Genomic DNA, 24,133 nt, shown 5'->3' on the forward strand with positions numbered 1-24,133 from the left:
TAATTCTCTCCTGGTTAATATTTTTGGCCAGTTTTAATAATATAATCAAGGATATTATGAATGAAGCATAACTTATAAATAAATCATGTTAGCACATCATATTTGTCCTATAGTACATCTTCCAACTTATGTATCAGACAGTTCAGTCTTATGCAGAGTTGCTCTCTTTACAGTGAATCAATAGGCTTAGACTAGTGTAACTCTGCACGCACTATGAATTGCTTAAATTACTTTACCCAGGTAACAAAATGTTGCTTGAGCCCAATCACAGGAGTTGTGAGATGCGAACTGACATGCTGTTTTCTTTTTAAAGCGTTAAGCTTTCATTTAACATTAAAAAGGTTTCCATTGTCCTATAAAACGTTTTCAGAATGAAGATTAGACTATAATAATGGGTGCTAGATGAGATTGCCTTTGAAGTCAACTCAAGAAACTTCAGCTGGTTTAGAATACTGTAGCTGAATTGTTGTCAAGATCTAAGAATACACATAGTACACATATTTTGCAGTTGCTCCATTGATTACTGATTAGTTTCCAGGTTCAGAGTGCTGGTTATTACCCAAAAAGTCCTTCATGACCTGGGACTCACATATCTGCAGGGTCACTTCTCCGAGATCCTCCACTGCAACAGCTTTGCATATCAGAGCAAGGTCTTTTGAAGATGTCGCCCTGAAAGCAGGGTGCCTGTACCTGAGCATTCTTTGCTGTGCCCCCTGCTCGGTAGATGATTTTCCTGAAGAATTCAGGAAGGCTCCCAAACTTCTATCATTCCATAGAATGTGTCAAAGTGAACTGTCCAGGAGGACATTTTAGTAAGCAATATCTTTGATAAGTGTTCATGTATGTGGCAATTTTATTGTATGTATTGTTGTTTTAATTGTATTTATGGTTTTCATTGTATTGTTGGGTTCTTAGTTTTTTTTTGTAATCTATTTTGAGTCTCTGAGCAAAAGGTAGATTGTGAATCAAGTAATTAAATAAATGGATATGTACTTGTGGGTTGATCCTTATAGAAAACAGATTGCCTGGGAGCTTCAGGCAAAGCTGGCCAGATCAAAGATTCCGAAAGGAGAGCCAAAAACAAGACTGATCACTAGCCAGAATCAAAGGAAAGGCTATATCGAGTTATTACATTTGGCAAAGGCTCTCTACTCAATTATCTCTACCCAAGCCAGGTAATATAAGTTCACCGAGCAGCTGAAAGATGGAGATGTATCAGAGATTGGTGAGAAGAATACTGTTTTTTGTGCATCTGGGCATGAGTCACCAATGGAAATGCCAGTGGGCTCTTGGTTCTGCTGGTTCTTTTGGACATCTATGGGACTTCCCTACAAATAAAAGTGCATAGGTGTGTCTATACCTAAATTTCACTGTGTGGTGACCACAGGTAAACCAAGCTGGCTGGTATCCCACCATACCTTAACACTGAGCCTGAATGACAAAGGCACATAAAGATATTGTCAGCCTGAGGTGAGCTTTAGGAATTCAGCATGGCCCATATTCAGTTTCTAAGATGAGAACAAGTTATCAGAGAGACAAGCTGAGTGTGAAGCTGATTGAAAGGGGAATAAATCAGCACTGAAAGCCTAGATGTGAAGTCTCGAATCCACCAAACTTCTTCTCACATTATTTTTTAAACCTCACATGTGAAGAAGAAGAGGAAGAATTTCCTTACCTTCCTCTCCCCACAACAGACACCTTGTGAGGTAGGTGAGGCTGAAAGAGTTCAGAAAGAACTGTGACTAGCCCAAGGTCACCCAGCAGACATCATGTATTGGAGTGGGGAAACCAACCCAGTTCACCAGATTACCTTCTGCCGCTCGTGTGGAGGAGTGGGAAATCAAACCCAGTTCTCCAGATTAGAGTTTGCTGCTCTTAACCACTACACCACGCTGGCTCCCATGAGCAGACCACCCTATCTGAAGATATGAAGCTGACTTCTACTAAGTCAGACCATTGGTCTGTCAAGGTCAGTATTGTCTACTCTGAACAGCATATTGAAGAACTGCACAGATGAGCTGCACAAGCAAAGGTGTAAAAAGCAAAACAAAAGGTGTAGAAAGCATCTTTAAATATGTAAATAATATTTATCCAATGATCCTAGCGTGTTTCACATCAAAATACTTCCTCAAAGGATCAAACCTTGTTTTCAACAACAGCCCAAAAGGTTTCTCAATGTACACCCAACTCTGAATAGCAGCAGCTCTCCACTGTCTTTCACATTACCTAATGTGGGGGATTGAAGCCAGGGCATGCAGAGCAGATGCTCTACCACTGAGCCACAACCCCTTCCCAGATGGCTGTCACAAAGTCTGCACCTAGACTGGATTATTTCTGCAAGCAATAGAGCTCCTCTCTCTATGGAGACTGAGAGAATGGTTTATAGAGATTGATCTCCAAGTTTGAGGACATAACTTTTGATTGTCCCTCTAGGAAACCAACTTTCATAACGTAGTCAGCCTCCTTTTGGAAATATTGTTATGATAATTTAATTTTTTTTTTCAAATTGTAAATTACAGCCTTAAAATAGTTACAACAGATCAATGTCTGGGCCAACTCCTTAGTGCACTGAGGGCTTCATATGAATTCTATGTCTTCATTTGTTGTTCGAATGGGAGGGGGACTGCCTGGGTTTGATGTTCAGCTATTAAGAGGTAAAATTAGCAAATGGCAGTTGAGTGTGACATGCTTGCATATAAAGCAGTTATCACACATTTAGCACTCAATTCATAATTAATGTGTGTTGGAATGGAAGGAAAGGCTTATGGAAAAAGATAGCCCATCTAGGCAGCTAACGCCAGTGACATTGATCCCTTGCTTCGATGGAATCCCAGAATTAGCTTCTTTACATGGATTTTGAAAAGTCATTTTCAGATGTAAGCTTTTCATCCCTTCTGATTTTGAAACCAAACCTCATTACAAATATATGAGCCATTGCTGCAATGAAATCACATCACTTCATAGCCTTCTACTCTGCTTATCAAATATTTTTGCATTTCTCATAGTACACATTGCATTTGGAATACTGCTGGGAAAACTAAATATATCAGTCACAAATGAGATATATACGTTGTTAAATGCTCTTATATTACATTTGCGCCACTCCTCGGACATGGTGTTTGACTCAAGGAGGTGCACCCAGGTAAAAAGGGTCCTTGTCAATGAAAGACTACTTCTGCCATTTTTTTACATGGTGTAATTCCTCATGACAAATGCAACATCTGAAGAATAGTGCAATCTGAGAACACTTACACAGTGCAATCCTGAACAGAGTCACACCCTTCTAAGACCATTTATTGGAGGAATATAACTCTGCTTAGGTTTGCACTGCTAATAACACAGGCACCTGTGTTATTATTGAATGTTCACTTTGCAGCATTCTGTAACAGACCATCATGTTCGTGTGATGCCTCCATCTCACCCTTACCTGAACTTCTGTGACATCATGAACATTCAGACTGATGGGAGGGGTGAATATCCATGTGATGCTGAAAACCACTGCAGTTATAATCAGGGAATTAGGTCATTTTGTTCAGAAGAAATATCTTAACCAGGGCCCAAAGACAAGAGAGACTGTATATGTTTTTGAGTGACAGCATACAAAGAAACTGGCTTTGATGCCGTTATAGATTGTGCTTGCCTATTGTGGTGGCCCATCTTATTTTGATGTGTATCAGTGTCTATCCTATCAAAGCAACTTGCTGCCATGCATGAGGAACAAAGTATTTTGCTGACATAACAAACTACATGTCTTTAGAACAGACGGTGCAGGGCAGGTGCCATCCCATTCAGAGCAACTTGGGTTTTGTTGGTTTTTGTCCACAAGACGGTGACATTTATAAAATTGGCAGATTATCTCAAAAAATGCCCATTTTCTATTTCAGCTTTGCATGGCGTTATGCCTGGCTATGGTGGCTGATGTTGTTTTAGTGGTGCTGTACCCAGATTATTGCACTGTGCAATGTTCTTAGTTGGCTGGGGTCAGGATGGTCATAACTTACAGATCATTCAAGCCATTAAATGGCTGTTTACCAAAGCAGAAAACACCCCGTCTTGCCTTCTGAACACTTCAACTGGCTGTCAGCATACCTTGAATTAATTGTTTTGCTATTTTCTTATTAGTTTCTCTGAACCCCTTTAAGTAAAGCAAAAGTAGCTGCTTGCAGTGTGGCCAAGAAGTCATATTTGGAGTTTCTTGGCTCTCCATATCACCTATCCCCTGGTCTTTTTAAGTGGAGATGCTGGGGATTGAGACCAGGACCTCCTGCATACTCTTCCATTGAGCCACAGAGGAGTGAAAGGACAATGGGACCATTAGGATCAGAAGAACCAAGCTCATTTCAGAAACAGGCTGGTGATTGGAGAACGTTTAGGTGATGTCCAAGAACCCAAATTTATGAATGGGGAACGGCTTTGTGCAGGACAAAGCCTCCATAATCCAGGAGAGGAATGTCCCAGAAAGAACCTCCTGGAGGCAAATCCTTGTTTCACTGTCAAGGAGGACTTCAGTGTCCTAGTCTTTTTGGGGTGCCCCGTGCCCGAGATCTTGCCTCTAGCTAACAGGATCTTGGGAAGAGGAGCCGGATCCCCCCCGCCAGCAGATGCCATCCGCTCAAGGACACCTTTCCACAGACGCCGGCAGGGGCAAGCCAAAGAGACTCCCTCCAGTGGAGCACAAGAACCGTCCTGGGGGCGGAGGCGGGGCGGGGGGAGAGCTTTCCTTCCCGCGGGCCAGCCTCAGGAACGCTGAGAGCGGCAGGGAGACCCCGCACCCGGCGGAGGGAAACCCGAAGTTGGCAGCAGGCGAGCTCCACTGCAGAGTTGGGGACTGCAAAGGCTGAGGATTTATTGGCCAGGGACAGCAGCAGGGGAGGCGGACGCCAGCGGCGCCGGGGAGCCTCCCGCCGGCCGGCAGCCTCTTCTGCGTCTCCCAGGGGCGTCTTCAACGCATGCGACCCCCCAAAGTTAAGGAGCAGCCGCAGTATCTCCCCCCCCCCAGCCAGACGGGCAGTGATCGTCACGCCGGCGGGAGCCCTTAGCCCTAAGGACAGCAGCTGGACCCAGGATCGGGACGGGTTTCCATGCAGGGCTGGGACTGGGGCGGCCAGGAGGCGAGCCGGGGTCCCGCGGTCCGTCCGGGGAACGGTGGAGAGGCAGCTGCAGCCCGGAGGCAGGAGGAACTGCCCCATCTCTTGGCTCGCCTTTGGCATATGAGGGGGAGCGGCCAGGTTTGTAATGGCAGAGGATGCCTGCGGAGGGGGAACCAGAAGCAGCCGCCCAAACAACGGCGAGTCCTCCAGAAGCAGCGGCGGGAACTGCAGCCACAGATGCTACGGAGGAGGTGAGAAAGCCAAGGGCAATAAGGGCGTCCGTTGTTGCAGGGGCCGAAGCGGGGCGGGGGGGGGGGGGAGCTGAGCCGGCTGCACGCCAGCAGGGGCTCCACCGCATATTCGATACCAAACCGAGAGAGAGTTACAGGGCTGGAGATAACAGGTGCATGCTCAACTCCAGTATCGCCCTGGCAAAGGAACTATATGGGGGAAAGGTTACTTGGATGCTTTTCTACCTAGGCTTCTCTAAACTCACGGAAAATTGTGGGGGGGATCTGGGTTGGGGGGAAATAATAGCTAACAATATGCACATTTGCATCTAATAGAAATGCATTTGGAAGTCAGTAGGGGTGTGTCTATGCAAGACAGAGAGAGAGAGAGAGAGAGAGAGAGAGAGAGAGAGAGAGAGAGAGAGAGAGAGAGAAAGTTGTTTGTAGACTTCCTTTGAGTTCTTGCAGATATCTATCTGGAGCACTAACCAGCAAACCAAAATTAACTGTCCAGGAAACAGAGCAAAAGAAATACACCTCTCCCTCTATGGCTATTTATACATGGGAGGTTTTGCTTTGGATTCAGCACTCCCTAGATACACTTCTGAATTCTCAAAACTCTGCATGGGGGCTTATTTTTGAGTTTTAAGAATTCAAATGGGAAAAATGTGCATCCAGAGAGTGGCAAATCCAAAGCAAAACCTGCCATGCATAAAGGGCCTCTGTAGGATGAGGTGCTCTCCAAGGTGCTGGAATTTGCAATTTGGACAACCACCAAATATACCCCTCCGCCACATTCCACCTCCAGCTTCCCCTCCTAATTCCTCACCTGAAACCACCCCATGTCATCCAGAGTTCCTGAACAGACAGCATATGCACACCCTGATCATTAATGGACTTCCCTGTTTCATCCTATACGCCACCCTCTGCCCGCCTCGCATAAGGAAGCCCATTTAATTTCCAAACTCTGGTGTGCTGCAGTCTGATGGACTGACCTCAACAAATCACTTTTCTCCACTAGAGCCATAAAACACGCCGCAAAGGTTTTTGCATGCCTTTCTGTGGGTTGTCAGCCATGCAGGGGGCTGGCATCAAGAGCAATACTTGCATGTTTAGTGATGAATGTTTGGGTTGTAATATACAATAGTGTAAAAATCTACACATTTCAAATCAGTCTTGACTGTTATGCTGCATAAGAAGTACAAACAGTTTCTTATTTTATATTGCCAAAAACATTGTTTAAATTCATAATTTACCATTCTATTAAAATAAATATTCTACAATTAAAAACAAACCTACAACACTGTAAACATAAAAATATAAAGTATTACAAAAACAAAGCATTTTTACATCCTATTTATTCTATTGATTTCTATTATAATTGAGCCTGCTTCATCATGAGTCTGACCAAATGGGATCTAGCTCTCATCAGTTTATGCCATAATAAACACGTTAGTCTTTAAGGAGCCACCTTTGATTTTTTGTTAGTTTTTTGCAACATGACAGTCCTGTAGGACACTTTCCAGGGAGTTAAGTTCTCTTGAATAGACCAGAGTAGATTTCTGAGTTGACCTCCTTAGGATAGTACTGTCAGGGTGCAATTGTGGTACAAAATCCATAATCAGACCTCCCACAGCTTAGCCTAACTCTCCCATGAAATCATTGGGACTTAGACATGTTTAACTTTGCCAGATGAGGCTCTGATCCAGCTCTGCATTGATCCAGCTCTACCAACTTTCCCCTCCACCCTCTTGTTACAGTCCACTAAACTTTAATCTTTAAATCTTAAATAAAGGGAAATGTTTATTCAGGAAAAGACTATAAATTCATATATGTTTTTCTGTGAAATTCATACCTGTAATAAAGTTGTAAAATTAAATTTAGTTTACACATGGAAATCAATTTTGAAATGTAATATTGTTTTCCTTGCCGGCTCAACACACACACAAATCACAGTTTAATTTCCCCTCTTTAAAAAGGTAAAGGTAGTCCCCTGTGCAAGCACTGGGTCATTACTGACCCACAGGGTGATGTCACATCATGACATTCACTAGGCAGACTATGTTTACAGGGTGATTAGCCATTGCCTTCCCCAGCCATCTACACTTTACTCTCTTTAGGTTTTGAAAATCCATGCAGATTTGGAAGTGAAGCAGAACTGATTGTTTCTCTGACTACAATATGGAAGTGATGATGGTAGAAACTGTGCTGTCAACTCACAGCTGACTTATGGCAACCCTGTAGGGTTTTCAAGACAAGAAACTTCAGAGGTGCTTCACCACTGAACACCTCTGTGTCACAATCTTGGATTTCCTTGGTGGTCTCCCATCCCAATACGAACCAGGGCGGATGCTGCTTAGCTTCTGAGATCTGATGAGATCGGTCTAGCCTGGATCAACAATATGGAAAAGCTCCCATTATCCAGACTTCAATTACTCCGAGTCCATACAGAATCACCAAAGAAACCTGCATGCACACCAAAAATGCTTCTGTGCCCACACTACAATATTCTGACCACAAGTCTTTGTGCTACGTGGAGTCCATACTATACAGTCCCACAACCTTATAGAGCTGCTTTTTGAGGAACAACATCAGGCTACAGTAAAAAAAAAAAAAAAGGTAACCTCAGAAGCTTCTGAATGTGAGTGAGCTCCATAGCTCTTTGGATCCAATGTTTTATTTCTCTCCTTTCTGCTTGCAGGCTTCAATGGCTGTAGTCCAGGGGTGCTTTTAACTTCCCTCTTAGGCTCCTACACAGGGAGCTGCACAATCTAATTAATCTTTTGAAATGGAAAGGAGATGGCTGCAAAGATCCACAGAGAGATATTACTAAAATTTGCTCTGTGTGAAAACATAGTAGGCCTGATACTGTTTTAAATTAGCTTGGTCTGTCTTCTATAATTGCCAGTATGGAGACATGATGTAAACACACATCCTATATAAAAAGCACAGACTGGCTGCTGGGTAGTCCAGCTTCCAAAAATACTGACTACCAGTTTGGAAGCTCATCTCTCCCTCACTAAATTATGAATCTTGTTCTCATTTACACACAGCAGAGCTTACCACCCCAAATCTGCCTTTCTCCTATTTTTGCAATGCCCTGTTCTGTTGAACTGTCGGTGCCTGCCCAGAATGGGTAGTCAATTTCCTGGGGATCTGCCGGCCAATTAAATATTTTCCCTTCCGGGCAAAGCCCTACTGGTGTGGCTGTATGGGGGGGGGGGCGGTGCCCGTACGCTGCCGTGTTTGCCCCTTCTGTGATCAGGTGGCACCTACGCTGGCATGGGGTCATGCCGGCTCCAAAGGAACTTCACTCCCCCTTCAGGAATAGGTTGCAAAACACAAATGAATGTGTATCAGGTGTCTGAATCCATTGATTGCCAAGCAAGAAGGTTGACCTATAGTTATGTTTCAACATACCTGCATGCTTTAATGCAGGTGGGATTTGTATCTTATCCAGCTACATTGGTCATGGCAGTATGCTGTTAATGCAAGCAAAAAAAAAGAAAAGAAAAGGAAAAGCTTAAGTGTTTTTCAGTTTAACTTAAGTTTAAGCTTACGTGGTTTTATGTTAGTTTGATTATGTTATTTTAATTGTTAGCCATGGTGTCCCTGATTGGGTAGAAAGGCAGAGTAGAAATTCTGTAAATAAATAAATAGTTGCCAAAATATTGTCGAAGGTTTTCACGGTCAGAGTTCCTTGGTTCTTGTAGGTTATCCGGGCTGTGTAACCGTGGTCTTGGTATTTTCTTTCCTGACGTTTCGCCAGCAGCTGTGGCAGGCATCTTCAGAGGAGTAACACTGAAGGACAGTGTCTCTCAGTGTCAAGTGTGTATGAAGAGTAATATATAGTCAGAAAGGGGTTGGGTTGAGCTGAATCATTGTCCTGCAAAAAGTATCAAAGGTAATGTGCTAATCATTGTCCTGTAAGTATCAAGATAATGTGCTAATGAGGGTGTGGTATGTTAATATGGAACCATTGTATCCTGAAGTGATCTGTTAATGTGTGAAATCCGATGCTAATCTGCATGGATATTGTTGACTGTAGTCTTTGTTAGTCTGGAGGTTTTCAGGACAGGAAGCCAAGCCTTATTCATTCTTAAACTCTCTTCTTTTCTGTTAAAGTTGTGCTGATGTTTATGAATTTCAATGGCTTCTCTGTGCAATCTGACAAAATAGTTGATAGAATTCTACTTCTCTGTGCAATCTGACAAAATAGTTGGTAGAATTCTGGTAGAATTCTGGACAAGAATTCTACCAACTATTTTGTCAGATTGCACAGAGAAGCCATTGAAATTCATAAACATCAGCACAACTTTAACAGAAAAGAAGAGAGTTTAAGAATGAATAAGGCTTGACTTCCTGTCCTGAAAACCTCCAGACTAACAAAGACTACAGTCAACAATAGCCATGCAGATTAGCATCGGATTTCACACATTAACAGATCACTTCAGGATACAATGGTTCCATATTAACATACCACACCCTCATTAGCACATTATCTTGATACTTGCAGGACAATGGTTAGCACATTACCTTTGATACTTTTTGCAGGACAATGATTCAGCTCAGCCAAACCCCTTTCTGACTATATATTACTCTTCCTACACACTTGACACTGAGAGACACTGTCCTTCAGTGTTACTCCTCTGAAGATGCCTGCCACAGCTGCTGGTGAAATGTCAGGAAAGAAAATACCAAGACCACGGTTTCACAGTCTGGATAACCTACAAGAACAAATAGTGGCCAGTTTACACCACCTTTCCATTAATGGATGGCATAGATAACAACATGATAATGAAGAATGGCTGTGTAGTTACACCCCTGTTGAGACTTCACATGGATATTTATTTATTTATTTACTTTCTTACTTCATTTGTAGTTTGCCTTTCTCACTGAGACTCCAGGTGGATTACACAACTGAGAACCATGCAAATAAGGACAATATTATACAAACAACAAATAATGCAGTAAAAGTGGATTGCAAGTTTAAGAATAAACCCCAAATAGTATAAAATGTACATTAAATAATGCCATGAAGTACTTAAAATTTCACAGATGTTACTACAGCCCTATTCCCTTTACTTGCTTCATATCATGTAAGACTATCCATCTGTCTAGCTCAGTATTGTCTACTCTGACTGGAATTGGAGCTTCAGTGTCTTAAGCAGAGGAAGGTCTTTCCTATCATCTGGTCGCTGAGATATCCTACATTGAATGTTAGCAATTGAACCAGCAACATTCTGTATGGAAGGCATATGCTCGGTCACTGAGCCACATACATACGTAAGTGGCATAAAGGTGCAAGTGACTTATGGCAACCCCAGCAAGGGGCTTTCAAGGCAAGTGAGAAGCAGAGGTAGTTCGCCATTGCCTTCCTCTGCAGTCTTCCTTGGTGGCCTCCCTTCCAAGTATTGATCCTGCTTAGCTCCTGAGATCTTACAAGATCGGGCTATACCATGCTGCCACTTTTCCCTCACTGAGCCACAGCCCTCCCCAATTTCCATTATTGTTACATGTTTTGGAACTACCACCATCTTCTTTTTAATGGTGTGTTGGTGCACATAATTTGGACCTTACATTTTCATCAAGCCCTTTCTCCAAGAACTTCAGAATAGTGTTCATAGTTCTCTCTCCCACTTACCCCCATTTTATCTTCACAAGAACCTTTCAATCAGGTTAGATTGTGACGGGCCTAAGGTAATTCAGTGTGTTCATTGGTACATGGGGATTCGAACCCCAGTTTCTCCTGTCTTAGTCTGAGGGACTGTGAAGAAGCCATTTGTTTTTGCTGTGTATAAGCAAATGGGTCCAATCCATCCAGAATCAAACATCAACAGCTTCAGGGTTAGAAAGGGTTAGAGTTAGAAAGAGCTTTTCCTCTTCATATAGTCTACAGCCTGGCACCTTGCAGCAAACTTTCACTATTGAGAATATTTTTATTTACTACACTTTCCCCCACCTTTCTTCCAAAAAGCTCAGAGTGCCATACACAAAACCTTCCCATTTTACCCTCACAACAACTCTGCAAGGCAAGTTATGAATAAAAGTATTGATTTGCCCAAGCTCCTTTGGCTCGTCTCATGACCAAGCATGGATTTGAACTCCAGCCTCCCTGTTCTGCATCCAACATACAATGTGATGTCCCACATCTGTTCCTGAACTTCCCTAGAATTTAGCCTGTCAGATGTTTCCTCATCCAGCCTGACAATCTGGCAGCTCAGTTTAATGTAGTAGAAACAGATGTTCCACAAAGGGTTAATCAAGCAAAAATAAAATGAGATTAATGTTCACAAGAAAAGTGGTGGGAGTGAGATGCATACAGCCTTCAGCAGGAATAAACAGATGCATCTATATTTATAAAACTACAAAGTCCTGGAGTGTAAGCAGGCATTCTCACTTTTTTTTTTAGATCAAAAGCAAAATCTTCTCTGCTCAGTATTTGACAAGATGGCTCACAGAAGACAATTATTGCCTAATGATCACTGAAACCTGATCTAGCAGCCGAGAATAGCTTATGCACACACCCAGTGATAAGCTCCAAACATTGCATTTATCTAAGTGCTGTGGGAAAATCCTCCCTTAAGCTGTATTATGCTTCTTGTAGTGGTGATTCACAACCTGGCTGTTCAGGTACACTGCTCAGGTACACTAGGCCACTTCCAAGTATCTTAAAAGGCCAGCATGGTATAGTGGTTAAGAGCAGTGGTTTGAAGCAGTAGATTTTGATCTGGAGAACCGGGTTTGATTCCCCACTCCTCCACATGAGCGGCAGAGGCTAGTCTGGTGAACTTGATTTGTTTCCCCACTCCTACACATGAAGCCAGCTGTGTGACCTTGGGCTAGTCACACTCTCTCAGCCTCACCTACCTCACAGGGTGTCTGTTGTGGGGAGGGGAAGGGAAGGTGATTGTAAGCAGGTTTAATTCTCCTTAAAAGGTAGAGAAAGTCAGCATATAAAAACCAGCTGCTGCTGCTGCTCCTCCTCCTTCTCCTTTTCCTTCTCCTTCTTCTATGGTTTTCACAAAATGCTGCTCAAGGACACCAGAGAATCAGATTATCAGTTAATAAGAATAATGGCGTATACAAGCTCCTTTCCTAGAGACTGAGGAGTGGGGGTTGGGGTGGGCGTCAGGGTAGTACCTGGCCTGCAGGCTAGAGGAAAAACACAAGCGGGTTCCAAAAAGTGAGATGTACCTACTTAACTCAAGCAGCCCCCAAGCACCTGAAACTAAACAGATCTCCAGATGCAGCAAAAAGAAAATGGGAATGAGGCTGTAGAATCTTGATGTGGTAGGATGGACAGCACCAATTTAGCCTGCAGGCAGAGAAACCCGTTTTTGAAAGTTCCTTAAAGAGCTGGGCCAAAACATATCTCCAGGATATGCTAGGTGTCTGTTGGAAATTGTTCATATAGGGCAGCACTCAGAACTGTCCCCTACCTGCAATTGGAAGAGGTATAATCCACTCTACCACCTTAGTATTTGGCTGCATGAAAACAAAGCTATCCAGAATAATGTTATCATCACTGTTTGAAACTGTTGTTCATTGGGGTATATTTGTGAGTCTTCTAGTGATAGCAAGATACTGCAGGCTTGAGTGCAGTTATACATAGCAAGTGCCTGCCAACGATGGTGTTCTCAAGTTGGCATTTTGTGTCACTGTGCTGTGGATCAGTGGAGAAAGATTGAGAGCCACTGTTTCATATTATCTCTTCAATGCCTTTCTCATCCTTTTTGGGAATCATTCTTCAGCTGCTCTTGTATAGTGAGGGTTTTGATGCAGGGTGTTATACAGTGAAGCCTCATTGTCGCTTCACTGAATTTATGTTTCAACATTGCTGCTTTATTCCATATACTTCAATGGACGTGAAGAGCTGTGCTGGTCTATGACTGTTTTTAATAAAGATTGATTGATTGATTGATACTTCGATGGACAATTTGTATAGTTATTTGACTTGACTAACTATTTTCCACTGTGTAATGTTGAACACTGTATAACACTTGGTATTAGTCTTGTGAGACTTCATTATATTTTTGTTGTTCCATGTAGTTTACTTATTTGGGTCTTTTCTTGGCCTCTGTGCTAGTACCTGGAGGTTGGCAACCCTAACAGTCCTGCTCTGAGGAAGATCCTTCTTGCCATGGCGCATGGAGTTAAAACACAAGCACTGGTGGGACACAGGATGAAGGGTGGACTGCTCTGGGTCCTTGTACTATAGTTCAGTGGTAGAAATGAGAAGATGTGACAAGATATGTTGATGCTCACATACTCTTAGCAACAACTGCAATGCTGCTGCTGAATTCCTACCACAGGGTAATATTAAGCAGATGCACCACTATACAGAGCAAGTACTGCATGAACCAGAAGGACATAAACACTGATAAACATGATTACAGTGATTCTCATTATTGCAACACCTTCAAAAAGTGCTGCCACACCATCACTATAAGCACATGTATTGATGTACCATGTATGTGTGCCCCTGTACTACATGTGATAATTTCCTTACATGGATCCAAATAAACCCAAGGGTCAAAAACATGTATGCCTTCATACTCTCTCACGTGTCTCGGGCACCATTGCACTGATGAATAAGTCTTTAAACACTTGCTTCTTCTTTTTTTTGGTATTTGCATTCTGTTAATTTGGTTCACTTTTTTCCTTCCTCTGTTGGACCATTGCCATTGCTCGCCCTCCCCGCATGCGTGTTATGTTTCTCTGCCGTTGCTGTATTTCCATTCAGCCCTCGTCTAGGTTACCCTCTGTTTTCTCTCACTCCATCATTTTAGACTTGATGGCATTTTGTTTCTGCCAAACTGCAGTTGTTAAAGTTAAACATCAGGGCCAAGTTCTTTATCACATACAGACTCTTCTTTGCACATATGTCACAGAAGGGAATGCTAGGCCACAAAATTCTGCATCGAGTATCGCCATTCGGTTTCTCAGTGTTTCTGTTTCTTGTTTTCTTTCTCTTTGTTGTTCCCTTATAGCATTTTTATGAGCTTGGCATCCTGTACCTTGTCTAATAAAAAAACAGTGTTTGGAACTACAAACATTAACACCCAAGAGCTGTTTTAAACCCTTTTGAAATCACAGTTTGGCCTATGACAGCTCTACTGTAGCCCAGATTAAGACAATTTCAATGGCTTCCAGCCCCAATTTTCTTTACAGAGCAAGTAATGGGGCTGACTGATCAGTAGGTACTACTGTATATCACTGATAAGTTTGGAATACTGGTTTTAGGGAATGAGAGTAGGTTGTTGCTAGGGTATCTGGGAAATAACAAAGTAAATGCATGTGTGCATAATAACTATTGCTTACAGTATTTCGTCTATAAATGTATAAGAACAAGTAACTTGCTAGAATTGCACTGGCAATTACTATTTAATCTCAGGATCTAATTGATATAGGATGTCAAATTCAAGTGAAATTCATATTTATCAGTGAACCGTTGTGGCCCCTACACTCAGTGACAAATTGGGCCCTTCAGCCCACTGGAGTTTGACATTTCAGAGATACATGCTCCCACCTCCCACAATAACCAGACATTTCTTTACATTTTAAGGGATGAATTACTCTGTGTGTTTTCTATTGTGTCAACCCTTTTATTATGTTTATAGCAAACTAGTCTTGTCTTCTTCCACTTGGAGGTATCAATGATTAGTAAAACTATAGGTATTCAGCAGTGTTTGTGTAACTGCATTTCAGCAAGGTATGTTTACAAACACTTGAATTAGATGCAATGGAAGATTTTTACTTGTGATCACCAAAATTTTTGTGTAACTTGTGAAATCCCAAGAAATTAATGAGGGCAAAAGTTTTGCAATCATTTTGGGGCTTTGATGTTTAATGAGTTACAAATGAATGTACCCCTAAGCCTTTACAGGTGTTTCCTGTAGAGAATAACAACTTAGTTGGGCAAGAGGTTTTTTTGTTTTGTTTTAATACATCAGACCATATTCACAACATTTTCTGTTCAGTTGCCAACTTGGCAGCATGTGAATGCCAGAGGTACCTGAAATTCCAGTTCTAAATCTACAGTTTCTGGAGCAATTGGATAAAGATCACAATAACAATGTAAATAATCATTCTGAAGCAAAGTAGTGCATAAAAAGGTTTCACACTACGTTTAATAACAAATGATGAGTGAGAGTGATCAGTTTGCTTTTAACATATTTAACATATTAATGAACTTTCCAATGATTTGCCTTGGAAAGTCTTTCATAAGATCTGGGAGCAGTCAATGTATTTGTTGCTAATTAATGACAATATGTTGCAACTATTATGCAGACTTTCTCCCCTGCTGCACTTTCTGGTGATAGGTAGGAGAGTTTTAGTACATTTTACTAGTAATAATAATAATCGATCCAGAAGAAACTGGGCTGAATGGGACAATGATTAAAAAACAGCTTACTAATTAAAAATCCAAAGAAATAATAGAACGCAGTAACCTAGTGTCAGAAACTGGGTCAAAGGATCAAAAAAATCTAACCCTTTATTGGTCCAGCCAGCTGGAACCATTAGCATTCATATATCACCCAGTTAAGAATGAAATGAGTTCCATGGTAAGGCTGATGGAATATTGAGCTTTTTTATTGCTTAGGCAAATTGCATGTCCAGGTGGTAGGACTCCCAGAAAACTTGTGGGCAACTCGTAGCTTTTGCTATAAGACTAGTGTCAGGAGCAGTTCTGCAGTCTCAGTTTAAGGGTAGTCTGATTTGGGGTTGAGCAATTCACTCTTGATGGGATCGCTCAGAACTGCAAATGAAGGCCTAGGTCTCTTCAGTACCAAACTATATCCAACCATCAATATGTGGTATAATACTGCACGTAATAATTTAAATGATCTCATAAGAAATTCTCTTTCTCTCTCCTTGTTCTCTCCCGCCCCCTTCCTTTTTGTGCTCTCTGATTCTCAGCAACAGCCTGTCAAGCAGTCTTTGAGTGCCTCCATGTGCAGAGAGTCCCACTGGAAATGTCTCCTCCTCTCCGTGCTCATGTACAGCTGCCTGGGGGCTGTAGCTTGGTGCCAGCTCACGCAAGTCACCAAGCTTAGTTTCGATAGCTCTTTTAAAGGCAAGTCCATGATCTACCACGATAGCCCTTGCTCTGATGGCTACGTCTATATCCCCTTGGCATTTCTCACCATGCTATATGCAGTTTATCTGGTCGAATGTTGGCATTGCCGGGCCAAAACTGAGCTCCAGTACAAGGCTGATGTGGAAAGTGTCTATGACCGAATTGGCCGAATGAAGCAGGCCACGCCGTGCATCTGGTGGAAGGCCATCAGTTATCACTTTGTCCGACGAACCAGACAGGTGACTCGATACCGCAATGGCGATGCTTATACAACCACCCAGGTCTACCATGAGAGGGTCAACACCCATGTGGCTGAAGCAGAGTTTGATTATTCCCATTGTGGATTCAAGGACATCTCTAAAGAACTCATGGGCTTGGAGTGGTATTCGGCCACAAAACTAAAATTCACCAAGTGTTTCAGCTTTGCCAACACAGAGTCTGAGAACTCATATCTAACACAGCGGGCTCATTTCTTCACAGAGATTGAAGGGCTGGATGACTACATGGAGGTCAGAGAAGGCATGCAGCTCAAAAATATTGACTTCAAAGAGATCATGATGGCCTACGGGGACCCAGAACACCTCCCGTGGTATGTGTCCCACTATGCTTTCTGGGTGGCCGCTCTGATGATGCTTTCCTGGCCACTGAGAGTTTTCATAGAGTATCGGACTGCATATGTGCACTACCATGTGGAGAAGCTTCTTGGGGTAGAGTACAGAGTGCCAGCCGTGGCAGAGGAGCCCTTGTACAGATATCGGATACCCAGGGTCAGCACTCAGGACAGCACTGAACTCGAGTGGCACATCTGCACGAACCGGCAGCTGATCCCCAGCTACTCAGAGGCCATGCTCTTGGACTTGGCAAATCCTCCCACTTGCAACAGCTACTCCGTGTGCAGATACAGCGAGGTCACTCACGGCTGCGAGCACTGCCATCACGCCTCCAGCACCTCCTCCATCTTCTCTCGCCACGCCTTTCACAGCTGCAGCGGGAACTCGCAGCTCTCTCTCAACACCAGCCGCTTCTCCTTGTGCCGAATTCACGGCTCTCACAGGACAGCCCTCGGGAGAAGTCACAGCAGCAGCATCGCCGACCGCGGCTGCCAGGATGACCAGTGCTGCTCCCACTCGAGCCAGCTGGCCATCAATGAAAACCCACCCACTTACCACGACGCGCGTTTCTTCCCGGTGCTAATTGTGCAAAGGCCTGAAAGGCAGGAAGGAAGGCAGTTCTACCTCCGCCGGGCATCCTGCCTGGAGACTCAACTGTGAAAGTGCTTCCTGTCATTCACTCACTGCCTGAATCCTGTTGACCAATGAGAGCAATACCAGGACAGCCATACAGGACAACTGCCCTCTGGTTAAAGTCCCAGTTGTCCATTTCCTGAAATAAGAAGCCCACTCAAATGGCTAGCTACAAGAAGTCTGATGGCCACTTGTTAAGTGTATTGATGTATTCCATGGTATCTTGTTCTCCCTTCAGAAGACAGCCTAGGTAGGGCTGTCCCATCACAGCCACAGTCACCATGGTTAGGGTTAGGTTGAGAGTTGTTCCCAGAGCCATTCAGTGAGATTCATGGCAGAGGAGGGATCTGAACCTAGATCTCCCTTGTCAAAGTCCTAATACTCTGTCCCCTGCAGCATTTGAGCTCTTGTGTAGTAGGAATGCATATTTGGACCTTAACTGATTGACATCTGATCCAAAGATTCTATTAATTACCATAGTTATTGTATTCTAATTAATCTGAATTGAAAAAAGTAACACACCAGTAATATTTGAATATTTTGGCAACCAACTACCTGGCTTCAAGTTCAAAGAGGTAAAAGGAAGATGGGGAAAATTTCAGCAGATATGTAACAGACAGGTATATTTACCAGTCAGTATATTTACCAGTCAGACAGGTATATTTACCAGTCAGCATCTTTCCATCAAGGAGGATTGCACTGATAGGTTTGTCTTTCCAAAATGCCCACCCACAAACACTTTACTAGCTGGGGGAGGGCTTTGATCCTATGTACCTAATATCTCCTGCTAGCTCAGGCTATTCTTGTCTTGTGCAGCATTATCTAAGCGTAGGGACAGACATTTCCCTTGCATACCCTTGTATATAGGCGGAGCTGCAGACTTTTTTGGGGGAAGGAGGGGAGATAATTACTATAGCTCTGACCTCCAGCAATAAGCAGCCCTGCAGTGTGGGGAGGGGACGGTTAGACAAATGTTTTTTTTGCACCCCCTGGAAAGTGAATAGAGGCAAATGCTACAATCCCTCCAACACACATACCAGTAGCATCTATAATTTTCTCTCAGAAATGTATGTGAACAGAACACACAGAGAGGCTCCAGTGAACCAGGGACTTCCATTCATTTAAAAAAAACACACAACAACAACCAGGAACCAGAGACTTCCATTAAAAAAAACACTGAGAGAAACTCTTAATTAAGATCATGGAACTAGATGGAGCCACGTGTGATGACTAGTGACACCCTTAGAGGAACAGAAGAAAACCTCATGCGCCAATGTCACAGAGTGGGCAAAGGGGGTCTGAGCCCCATTCACTGCGTGCCTGCCCAGTGGCATTTTTATTTGTTACTTTATGTATTATTTGTGCCTCCTCAGCTCCACTGCCCACTTTCATGGGTTGCCAAATGCCAGCTTCAGTGTCTGCTCCCCCATTCTCCCTGCTTTCTTGACTTTGCTTTCCCAGGTGCTTCCTTCTGCCCACTCCCCCAATAAAACAGGGAAGCTTTTCCCTACCTGTCAAGATGGGGCAAGAAGGGCCCCCTGGAGGGGAGGGAAGTACAATCTCTGAAAATTGGATGGTGGGTAGAGTTACAGTACAATCTCAAATAAGCCTGCCTTATGCTGATGCCCAGCTTGCTTAGCATTGCCTGGCAGCAGTTCTTTCAATTTTCTCTTTAATTGGAGATGTCAGGGATTGAATCTGGGACCTTCTGCAGACAAAAGCTGTACGTTGAGCTATGCTTCCTTTCCTATCACCCACTCATTTAAAAAAAACCACTTCTTCCTATGCATCTATTCTGATCTTTTCCTTGATTTTTTGCAGTCATGTAAACATGTTAAGCTAAGTACATAAGACACTCTGGAAACATAATGAATTAGGCACCCCACCTTTCTTGACCATGGCATGATACAATGCCACAACAATGACTAATAATTTGTCAACAATTATTCATTAGGGTCTGTGCGTGGGACGTGCATCCTGCAAAATTTCTGTTTGAAAGCAGACAAGTGAAATCCCCCCCCTCAGCGCTCCAGTAGAAACAGTCACTTCAATTACAACTCCATATTAACATATATAGTCAAGGCAGGACTTTGGCATTATACTAAATACCACAACCAAACTCCTCTTATAGGGCTGCTATTTAAGAATCTGTAGTGCACAGTTTAACCTGCTTCATGTGCTGGGACAGTGAAACCCCCCCTGCAACGTAAAAATATGGGAACTAATTCCCTTGCCACATAATAGAAGAGCATTAGTGATGTTCCCAAACATGGGGAAATTTGTGATGTCCTTTTGGTGCTACGAAGAGAAGGATGATCATGATCTCTGGCGTGCCTTTGTTTTCTGAAGGGGTCCAGGAGAAAAATGCTTACTTTTCCACTTCTCTGCGGGTGGAGATATAGATCGAAGAATATGGCTCCGAGAGATCAGGTGGGTCTGCTCTAAATGTCAGCACCACACCCGCCAATCTGACATTTACCTCCAGCCCAGTCAAAACAGACCCTCCTGCCCTTCCCAGAATCACGTCCCATTGTTTCCTTGCTTGTACATTTATAAAATGTTAAACCTCTTCTTTGCTTTTACCTTTTTCTTCTACTCATTCTTCCATTATCTATTCACTTTGAGGGATTTGAATTCAAGTTCCTTTGCATCTTCCCAAGATCATCACATAACATTTCACACCAAGTTCAAGTGTCCTTCCTCATTTTTCAGCATACAGTCAGCTAGAACTGACTTAAAAATAACTTCCATTCAATTCAGCTTTAACATTCACTGTGTGTGTTTGTGTGTCTGCTTCTGTGTGAGTTTGCTCCAAGTAACTGGGTCTCGCAGCTTGGCTTTCACTGCAATACAACAAGCGGCAATTTGCAATGCTGTGCTTCTATCCCTGTACTGGAGACAGAGGGTGCCATGCAAAGGAGGAAACATTGATCCACCCTTTGTTGCATTGTTGCTCTTGTGAAGCCCAGCAAAAGTGGCTCTTCTTCCTACACACTGAATAGGGTACCAATGCAAAAGTGGAGGCTGTACCGTTGTGCCAGAGCTTGGAATTTATATATATAAATTCTTCTGGTGGGCTAAATGCCTTACAGATTTTATCATGTTGTTCCTTACCACAGCCCAGCAATAGATGCATATGGATCACTCATGAACGTTTTTTGTTGTTGCTAATGTTTTACATATGGGAAACTGAGATTGAAGACTGCTTCTCACATGCCTGCATCACCCCTTGATGACTGACTCTCGATGACTCTTTAGCTAGTAACTTTTCCAAGATCACACAATGAAACTGTGGCTAAGAAGGGATTTGAATTCAGGTCAGTGCCCAATGCTCTGTCCACTGGATCTCACTTGTAATGTGCTGTACTCATACAGTGGCTCGTATCTACAAGATCCTGAGCAGCCAGTGAAGAATCAGAACCATAAATACTGACAGTAAAAAGAGAAAACATAGTCCCCAGTACTGTTTCTGCATGTTTTTCTCCATCTCTTTAGCTTTGTTGACTGTTACAGTTCGTAGCACTACTGTGGCTGGCTGTGCTAACTGCAGTGCTGGTGCCCACCTCCCCAGTCATTCTGTTTCTATAACCGGGCCTTAAGAGTCATTTTATGCTGAGCATTCTGTAGTGTCAGTCAGGAGCTGATGGAGAATCCAGTATTGGTTTGGGCCCCTGGAGTACTGCTTGGCTTCTCCCTTGTCCACAGAAGGTTAATCTGGTATGGTTAAGCTATGTACTTGTAGCCTGCCCACGCACTCCCCGCTCATATGCCGTGCAAGGGGAGCGAGGCTGGAGTCAAGCCTCTGTTTCTTTTTTTAAAATCTTCTCAGGTTTACAGACCGCTTCAAGACGAAAAAATCCCTTCCTATCAGCAGTCTTCACACTCCGAAGAACCCCAAAGAAGCAATTTGTATCTGGGTCACAAATGCAATGATCATGATGCCTGGGTTGCAGCAGCTGGCCAAATGTAGTTCCTTGTCTGTTAGAAACAACACTGTGACAAAGCAACTAACATGACCGAGCAACATCTAAGGAGGGTCTGAGAACAAGCCGTCACTCCCAGTCTTGCTTTTCTTTTTAGTAGTATGTTGAAATTGGCAGTGTTTGTTTTGTACATGCAGATGATTATATATGCCTATCTGTGCACATATATCATTGTTTCTTATGGCACCGACTGTTGCATCACATGAAATATAATTCTCTTTTGGAATAATTACCTTGTTTTGCAATCATGTGCTTATTTCATCACAGGAGATGCAGATGCTACTTTATACTGTGCAGATTCGACCACCTGGACGGAAGAGTCATTGAAAAAAGAAAGTGTCTTAATCTTTATGGATATATAAATTTTATAGACGTGTCTGCCTCCTAGTGCTAATTATATATGTTGAAAAACATCTCAATGCTTTTACCCTGATAGATGTTCTTACAGGACCTTGGCCTGCCTTGTTTCATCACATATGTCTGTTGGTCAATGCAAATGCATGGAGAAGGAATGGTATGGGGACATGATTTAGTGTCTATGGCTTGGATCCTAAGGCACAACTGCTGCCCCTCCAACTGAACAGAGGGGGGGGGAGATTTTGCTGATTCCTCCATCCTGCTACTCCTATGTCTCCCTCACAGAAGGGCCAGCCCAAGGATTTTTGGCATCCTAGGCAAATGACTTTGCTGCAAGGAAGCCACTGCCTGCCCACCCCCACCCCCCCGCACCATGAGAAAACTACCTCAGGGAAGCCATCCTCACTAGGGTTGCCAGGTGAGGTCCCTCTTCCCAACCAGTGGCAGGTTTGAGGGGAGGAGCCTGAGGAGGGCAGGGTTTGGGGAGGGGAGGGACTTCAATGCCATAGAGTCCAATTGCCAAAGCGGCTATTTTCTCCAAGTGAGCTGATCTCTATCGGTTGGAGATCAGTTGTAATAGCAGTTCATCTCCAGCTAGTACCTGAAGGTTGGCAGCCCTACCAGGGATGCTGCCTGGGGTTGCCTCTTGCCACAGCAGACCCCATCATTGTGGGCAGACATGGTGGTGACAGGGTGGTTTTGGAACCCATCCCCCTCTTGCGCCCTTGTGTTTCTGGGAGTCCTGTGTTTCTGGGTATAGAAGGCTGCATTGAGAGGAGGGGGCAGGGAAGTTGCATTCCTAGAGCACGGCTCCATTCACGTCTTTCTTTCCATTCCTTATTACAATTTGGGAATTTTTTAGGGCTGGATCTTGGGACAGCAGCATTAATCTTCAAATTTCACATCTTGGCTGCTATCTTCAGTTTAATCCTTCCCAAGTTAATTTGAAGGATTTAAGTATAGGACTTGAGAACAGAATTTTGGGTGCAAAGCACATCACTCCCAGAGCCGTGGGCAGCTGAGCTCAAATTTAGGATTGCAGGATGAGGAGATGCTGAAAACGGAATGAGGAGGAAGCAGCCAAATGATGAAGACTCCACTACATCATATTGCCGATCCTGCTCTTGTTGACAAGACGAAGGTATGATGGCAGGCTCCTCGTATTTATACCACACCTGGGTGATCAGAGGCTCCTTATTGTCTGCCAATTTCATGCGCAGATGTTCCACATCCCTGTTCCCAAAATGGGCTCTAACCTCCAGGTGGTGGCTGGAGATCTCCCACTATTACAACTCATCTCCAGGCGACAGAGATCAGTTCACCTGGAGAAAATGGCTGCTTTTGGAAGGTGGACTCTATGTCGTTATACCCCATTGAAGTCCCTCCCCTCACCAAACCCTGCACTCCTTAGGCTCCACCCTTAAAATCTCCAGGTCTTTCCCAACTCAGAGCTGGCAAGCCTACTCCAAGGTCCTATCCGGCAGTGAAGAGCAATAAGAATTTATTTGTGCAATGTTGCACACATTCAGTGTCTTATGGGGGCAGAAATAGCATGCCAGAGATGCATCATTTGGCAGCCATTGCACTTAATGTTAGCTCAAGTGCATGCTCAGTTTAAACAAGATGCTGTGTGAGTGCAATGTTAGACAAGGAAGTTCCCCAGACTTGTGGTCATACAGGCCCAGGCTAAACCTCAGACTTTGACCATGAATTTCCCGGTTCAAGCTTTGTACTAATACCAGATTACCCAAAGGTAGGGGGGCGGGAACTTGCAGACTTTCTCCTGCAAACGAGTTCCCCAGATTGTCTTCCCTGGAGGTAAGAATAAAATATAGCTTCTATGTGCCAGATATAATACTTAAGCAGGAGGTTTTTGTTTTGGATAACAAAGCACTCCTCAAGGCTTCTTCTCATCTCAGAGCACAACTGGAGAACTTCAAAAGGGACAGATGGATTTTGCAGGGCAGAATCAGCAAGTGGATGAAGATGTATGTTGTGTATGTATTTAGTAGGGTAATAAGCAAGGGGAGGTTTAGGAGCTTGAGTTCTGCACAAAGGATCCTAAACCCTGCTCGCCCTATTGGCTAAGCAAACGGATCCTATTGGCCCTAAGCCAGCATGTCCCATTGGTCACCGAGAGGGTATT

The 24,133-nt window shown here is 43.5% G+C and overlaps 1 protein-coding gene across 1 annotated transcript; it reads left to right on the forward strand.

The window, feature by feature from the left end:
- Nucleotides 1–16,135: 16,135 nt before the first annotated feature.
- Nucleotides 16,136–17,674, forward strand: LOC130479482 (transmembrane protein 151B-like). Its single transcript, XM_056851882.1, has one exon. The coding sequence runs from the start codon at nucleotides 16,136–16,138 to the stop codon at nucleotides 17,672–17,674; it is 1,539 nt and encodes a 512-aa protein (XP_056707860.1).
- Nucleotides 17,675–24,133: the final 6,459 nt, after the last annotated feature.

This window comes from Euleptes europaea, chromosome 6 (genome assembly GCF_029931775.1).
Source record: "Euleptes europaea isolate rEulEur1 chromosome 6, rEulEur1.hap1, whole genome shotgun sequence".
Classification (NCBI taxonomy): Eukaryota; Metazoa; Chordata; class Lepidosauria; order Squamata; family Sphaerodactylidae; genus Euleptes; species Euleptes europaea.

Coding starts and splice junctions, on each gene's coding strand:
- LOC130479482 (XM_056851882.1), top strand. CDS start 16,136: ATGTGGTATAATACTGCACGTAATAATTTAAATGATCTCATAAGAAAT.